This window comes from Crocuta crocuta, unplaced genomic scaffold (assembly GCF_008692635.1).
Source record: "Crocuta crocuta isolate KB4526 unplaced genomic scaffold, BGI_CrCroc_1.0 scaffold145, whole genome shotgun sequence".
Taxonomy (NCBI): domain Eukaryota; kingdom Metazoa; phylum Chordata; class Mammalia; order Carnivora; family Hyaenidae; genus Crocuta; species Crocuta crocuta.
In genome coordinates this window covers 4,386,962-4,394,009 of record NW_027530857.1, presented here as the reverse complement: position 1 = coordinate 4,394,009, position 7,048 = coordinate 4,386,962, and the positions used below count along the sequence as shown (strand labels likewise).

Here is a 7,048-nt window from a genome sequence, read left to right as displayed (position 1 = left end):
CACAGATGTAAAAAAAAAAAAAAAAGTCTTTACCTCCACTCCCCTGTCCCCATGATCTAGGAGGTCACTAACAGTAGTTAACAATCTCTGCTTTACTCACACCACACCCACATTCACACTCACTGAGGCATATGATTGCAGATTAGCTAGGCTAGACTGGTTCATTAGATATCACACAGTTCTAGAAACTGACCAGAACTGAAACCATGCCCTCTTACCCTGAGCAGGGTGACAGCTTAAGTGAGGTGTTTGAGGGCAAGGAGGGGCTTGGAAGCCTGCTTAAAACATAAAAATTAAAAGTTAAATAAAAATAAAACAAAATAAATAAAATCAATAGTTAGATGCGAACTCCCAGGAAGGAAAGCGAGGCCAGTTTGGGCGGTATTTATGAAGCAAGCAATCAGACCACTCATAATCTTCTACAAACAAATCCATGCTCCTCAACTTCAGATAATGGCCTTCGCATTGTCATAGATTTAAAAGAACAAGAGTAGGGGTTTCTGGGTCTCTCAGTTGGTCAAGCGGCCAACTTTGGACCTGGTTGTGATCTTGTAGTTTGTGAGTTCGAACGCTGTGTCGGGCGCTGTGCTGACAGCTGGGAGCCTGAACGCTGCTTCAGATTCTGTGTCTCCCTCTTTCTCTGCCCCTCCCCAGCTCACACTCTGTCTCTCTCTCAAAAATAAACTTTAAAAATTTTTAATTAAAAAAATTAAAATAAAAGGACAAGAGTACCCATGTACAGATTACCTTCTGCTCAACAAACCACAGTCTAAAACTTTCCCTTAAAAATGCAGTAACTATGCTCAGACCCTGAAAACAAAATGTCACAGGACTTAAATCTTAACAGTTCTGTTCTAGTGATATTGTAATACAATTAATGCTAAAAGAACTATCAGGTGCAGTATCAAGAGAATGAAATAGTTCCAATATTGATTAATCAAACAGGCCATTAAAGAATGAGCTATAATTCTAAGACATCTGAGAGATCCACCATGGACACATTACTTCCTTTTCCTTCTCATTGATCTCTGTTCACATTCTGTCAACTGTAGATTCATAATAATTGTTATTATATATTAGCTACAGCTTTACAAAGTTGTTTCATTTATCTGCAACAATAGCCCATGTGGTAGTTACTATAATCAATGTTTTACAGATGAGAAAACTGGAGTGTTTTTTTTTTTTTTTATATTTATTTTCTGAGAGAGAGAGCCAGAGACAGAGCATGAGCAGGGGAGGGGCAGAGAGAGAGGGAGACACAGACTCTGAAGCAGGCTTCAGGCTCTGAGCTGTCAGCACAGAGCCAACGCAGGGCTCGAATTCACAGACCCCGAGATCATGACCCAACCCAGAGTCGGACGCTTAACTGACTGAGCCACCCAGGCGCCCTGAGAAAACTGGAGTTTAGAAAGTTTAGTATCATAGTTGTTTTAAGGGAGGTTAAGCAAAAACGAAAAACAAAACACAAAACATGTCTTTCTGATTCCAGAGCCTGGGCTTTCAGTCATTATGCCACATTGCCTTCTCTGAAACAAAGCATTTCTCTGTCTATCAAGAGGCCCACCCACACAGGTGACATGGGCCTGTCATTCCTATGGACAGGAATTACATTTACTGTTCAAAACTGACAAGGCAGGGGTGGGGTTATCTGCAGTCTGCTCAGCCTGTTTTCTGTCGGCAGAAGAATGAGTCTTGATATCAAGATCGGTTGTTTAATCTCCCGTACGGAACCATGCTCAGACTGTGAACTCATCCAGAAGATCCAGTGCTCATCCTGACGACTGGTTTAAAATTAAAGGCCAGGCAAAAAAGACCCGGAAACATTTCTGGCATGGTTCAGGAAGACAGCGTGATACTGTGGACTGATAGAAACTCAAGACCAGTCACATGAGCGGCCGGAACCAGCCAACGATGCTCAAACACCGAAACTGAATTAAAACAGTCCTCATGGGGCACCCGGGAGGCTCCGTTGGTTAAGCGTCCAGTGTTGATTTCAGCTAAGGTCATGATCTCAGGGCTCATTAGTTGGAGCCTCATATCAGGCTCTGTGCTGACAGCGTAGAGCCTGCTTGGGATTCTCTCTCTCCCCCTCTCTCTGCTCCTCCCCTGCTCTCTCTCTCTCTCAAAATAAATAAATAAAACTTTAAAAAAGTAACTACTCACTGATAACTGAATGCAGAAATAAAGCCTGCAAACAAAACTCTATTAGCTAAAAAGACTCAGAACAATATATTTATAAGTATGATTTTAACTTCTAAATGCCAGGACTGGAGCCTAAGACCTAGAGGAGGAGCAGATTAACAAATTAATTAGTTCTGCTGAGCTGAAGCTCCCCTTTTAGGAGCTGACATTTTTAACTTTAGTGTTTTGGGAATGAGGGCTTCCCCAAACTCATCCCTGCACTCTTAAGTGGAGTTAGTGATCACAACCGAATTTTTATCGGTGACTCAGGCATTACGGTGAATGAGAACCCATTCCGCAATGCAGCAACGTCTCGGAGTCCACTGATGCATCAAGAGTTTGTCCTTGCCCTAAATTATATCTGAAGAAGTCAACTTTCTCAGTTACCATGTTTACTTTCCGGCTTTTCAATCTTCTCTTCTGCTCTCGTATTCCGACTGTCGCTGCCTTGCCTGCCATTTTGATTCTCCTGTGATCTTGCGAACTCCATAGATTGCCTTCACTAGGCTTTGGCTGAGTGCCTTAGGAGTTCTTGAAGAAGTGAAGTATTTCGATTTTAAGTAAACCCATACTATCTATTTTGGATATTGAGAGGCTTCCCCCCCTTACTTCCTGCTTCTTTGGCTGTGTTCCAACTACTTACTCCTGCCAAAGAACTTTTCTAAGAATAAGAAAGTATGATTGAAGATAATACTTGAGGCTATAGTCATAGGCAGAAACATATCTGGTTATGCTGCCAGGATTCTCTGGTTTCTTGCAGTAAATACATACATACATACATACATACATCCCAGGTAGGACCCTCGCCCGATGGGCTGGAGCCTTTGGGTGTGCTGAGATGCTTGGCCCCCAATCTCTTCATCCCCCCCACCTCAGCCTCACTGTGGGTGTGGCTTCCAAGGCCACTGTCATCTTAGGCCTCAGGGAACTGCACAGCATACCCGTCCTTGTATTCATCTTGGAGACCACTTGGAATCTCTCTCAACTCTTGGATTTTTCACCTTCCTCTTTCCTTTCTGGTCTGCGCCTGACCCAGTGACAGTGCCAAGCATAACCATATTTTGGAATGAATGGGTCGACGGTTCCCTGGCAATCAGTGCAGCTAATGGGACTCATGACTGTCTTGTCTTCCAGTTTAAGTCTCCCTGATGCAGCTTGTTATTTGAAACCTGTGCAGCTTTTGGTTAGCACATTTGGCCAGCTGGCCCTCAATGCTGAGCATACAGTGAAGTCTGTTATTTACAGGACTAAAGCAGGTATTTGCACCTATACCCTGGCTCTATTTCTATACTCCTAATGTGCCATTTCTGCAAGTTTCATTCATCCTAAACATTTTCCAATCATTATTGGTCAGTTCTCACAGAATAGCCTGTAAAACAAGCTTCGACTTTCACAAAAATATACTAGCAGGCCATCAAGTCCATTGTCAGTCTCCCATAAAGGGACACTAAGCTTAGTTGAGCACAGTATGTCTTTTGTGTACAAGATGCAATCTTCCATATTAGCATTCCTCAGATTCACTTGGGGAAACAATGGTTTCTCTTGTGAAGATTGATCCAGCATTCAGCAAACATTTATTAAGGAGCCGTCATTTATAAAGCACTATTCTAGGTGCTTGGAATACACATCAACTACACCCAGACAAAAGTCATACCTCCAGTAGAGCTTGCACTCTAACAGGGGAAGGCATAAAAAATATTAAAAAATAATATGAATATGCCAGAAGATGATGAGTACACAGAATGAGAGTACAGCAGGGTAAACAGAGTCTACACGTTGACGTATTTAAAGGGGTGGTCAAGGTAGGCCACATTGAGAAAGTCACATTTGAGCAAAGATTTGAAGGAATCTAAGGATTTCTGGGCACAGAACATTCCAGAAAGAGGAACTGTCTAGAGCAAAGACGCTAAGATACAAATAGGCCTTGCAGGGTGAAGAACTATCAGGCTGGCCAGGAAGTCTGGAGCAGAGTAAGTGAGGGTAGAGAGAAAGAAGATGGGCCAGCACGGTGTGGGGAACAGGCCATGGGGGACTTGGAGGCCATTATAGCAATTTCTGCTGTTCCTTTGTTGCATGGGGAGCCACTGCAGGGATTTAAGCAGAGGAGTGTCTATACTATTTAAACAACCATTTCCGGGTGCCTGGGTGACTCAGTCAATTGAGCGTCTGATTTCGGCTCAGGTCATGATCTCACGGATCGTGAGTTTGAGCCCCGTGTCGGGCTCTGTTCTGACAGCTCAGAGCCTGGGGCCTGCTTCAGATTCTGTGTCTCCCCCTCTCTCTGCCCCTCCACTGCTCATGCTCTGTCTCTCAAAAAATGAATAAACATTAAAAACAATTTAAATAACCATTCCCTTTTTCTCTTCCTTGATAACCACCATTCTACTTTCTATTTCTGTGAATTTGATTACTTTAGGTATCTCATATGCTTCCAATCATACCATTTGTCTTCTGGTTACCGGCTTATTTCACATGGGATAAAGTCCTCAAGATTCATGCGTAATAGCATGTGACAAGATTTCCTTCCTTAAGGCTGAACAATAATCTAGTATATGTAAAGACCACATTTTTCTTTTCATCCATCAGTAGACACTTGTGTCCACCACTTTGCTATTGTGAATGGCGCTGCTATGAAAGTGGGCATGCAAATACTCTTTGAGATCCTACTTTCAATTCTTTAGTGTATATACCCAGAAGTGGAGTTGCTGGATCGTGTGATAATTCTTTTTTTAATTTATTTTTATTTTTTTAATGTTTTTATTTATTTCTGAGAGAGAGAGAAAGAGAGAGAGCCAGCATGAGCAGGGGAGGGCAAGAGAGAGAGAGAGAGACACAGAATCCAAAACAGGCTCCAGGCTCCGAACTAGCTGTCAGCACAGAGCCCGACGCGGGGCTCCAACCCACGAACCGCAAGATCATGACCCGAGCCGAAGTCAGAAGCCCAACCGACTGAGCCACCCAGGTGCCCCTGGATCGTGTGATAATTCTATGCTTAATTTTGGGGGGAGCCATCATACTGTATTCCATAGTAGGTGGGCCATCTTACATTCCCACCAGCAATGCACAAGGCTTCCAATTTCTACACATCCTTGCCAACACTTGTTATTTTCTGAAGTTTTTAAAAATGTTTTTATTTAGTTTTGAGAGTGCCCAAGTTGGGGAGGGACAGAAAGGGAGGGGACAGAGAATCTGAAGTGGGCTCTGCACCTACAACAGTGAGACCAATGTGGGGCTTGAACTTACTAACCACAAGATCATGACCCATGACAGTGAATGGACTGAGCCACCCAGGTGCTACTGTAATTGTTGCCTTTTTTTAACAGTAGTCATCCTAATGGGTACAAGGTGATAGCTCATCGTGGTTTTGATTTGCATTTCTCTGATGATGAGTGATGTTGAGCATCATTTCACGTGGTTGTTGGCCATCTATATATCATCTTTAGAGAAATGGCCATTTTTAAGTCAGGTCATTTGCTTTTTCATTGTTGAATGGTGGGCATTGTTTATCTATTCTGGATATTAACCCCTTCCTTTTCAGATATATGATTTGCAGTTATTTTCTCCCATTCCATAGGTTGCTTTTTCACTCTGTTGATTGTGTCCTTTGATGCACAAAAGTGTTTAAGTTCGATTGAGTTCCACTCATCTCTTTTTACTTTGTTGCTTATGCTTTGGGGGTTGTATACAAGAAATCAGAGCCAAACTCGCTGTTATAAGTTTTTACCTTATGTCTCCTTCTAGGAGTTTTTTTAGCTTTAGGTCTTACGTTTGGGTCTGTAATTCATTTTGAATTAATTTTTGGTCATGCTATAAGGGTCCAGTTTCATTCTTTTGCATGTGACTATCCAATTTTCCCAACACCATTTGTTGAGGAGACAGCCATTTCCCTACTGAGAGGTCTTGACACCCATGTGGAAGATAATTTGACCATATATTCAAGGGTTAATCCAAATCCCTTTATTTTTTTATGTTTATTTATTTTTGAGAGAGAAAGAGACAGAGCATGAGCAGAGGAGGGGCAGAGACAGAGGGAGACACAGAATCCGAAGCAGGCTGTAGGCTCTGAGCTGTCAGCACTGAGCCCGACACGGGGCTCAAACTCAAGAACTGTGAGATCGTGACCTGAGCCAAAGTCAGATGCTTAACCGACTGAGCCACCCAGGCGCCCCAAATCTCTTTATTTTTCATGTAAAACTATTGAATTTTCTCTTTGTTTACCAAGTTCTTTAAAATCTAGACCATAAAAGGGCTTATTACTTTCCTACGTAAAGACAATTCTGTCCCTGAGATGAATTCTCCTGACAGCTATGAAAATTTTATGTTTTTTTTCCCACTGTCACACTGGGTGAACCAGACTACCACCATCTTGGACAAATCTACAATGATGGCCTTTCTGTGACCTGAAACCTTTTTGTGCACAGCCCAACCCCCCACATTCTTTCCTTTGATTGAACCACATCCATGAGCACTCCCTGGGGGGCAAAATGTCCTTCGTCTGTCTTGGAGATATGACTATGACACACACCTGTTCTCAAACATTCTCCTCCTGGATGGTCCCTGCATGTATTCCCAGTGTCTAGGGCTATAAAAGTAGGTCTAGCAGGAGGTAGGCTTGCAAAGATCTATTCCTTTTGCACAGTCGAAGGCACACTCTGTCTACAGTCCCCTTAAAAAATCATTTCTCATCAAGCTGGACTTACTGACCTTTCCTTCAGTCTTCCAGCTCCTTTGGCCTTTGGAGGTTGTTTGGCAAATATCTCCCTTTCACAGAACACACGCCGACTGATGACAGGCAGGCCAGGTCCGCAGACCCAGAGCAGGTCCCACAGGACCAACCAAGAGGACCCTTGGCTTCGCATAGGATGGA

The 7,048-nt window shown here is 43.0% G+C and overlaps 1 protein-coding gene across 1 annotated transcript in view; it reads right to left on the bottom strand.

The window, feature by feature from the left end:
- The window catches only part of MBOAT1 (membrane bound glycerophospholipid O-acyltransferase 1), a 115,017-nt gene extending 112,346 nt beyond the window's left edge, over positions 1 to 2,671 (bottom strand). Inside the window, exon 1 of the mRNA XM_077769595.1 lies at positions 2,578 to 2,671. Coding sequence (XP_077625721.1) covers positions 2,578 to 2,671 — 94 coding nt within the window. The remainder of the gene's footprint in view (positions 1 to 2,577) is intronic.
- Between the last annotated feature and the right edge of the window lie 4,377 nt (positions 2,672 to 7,048).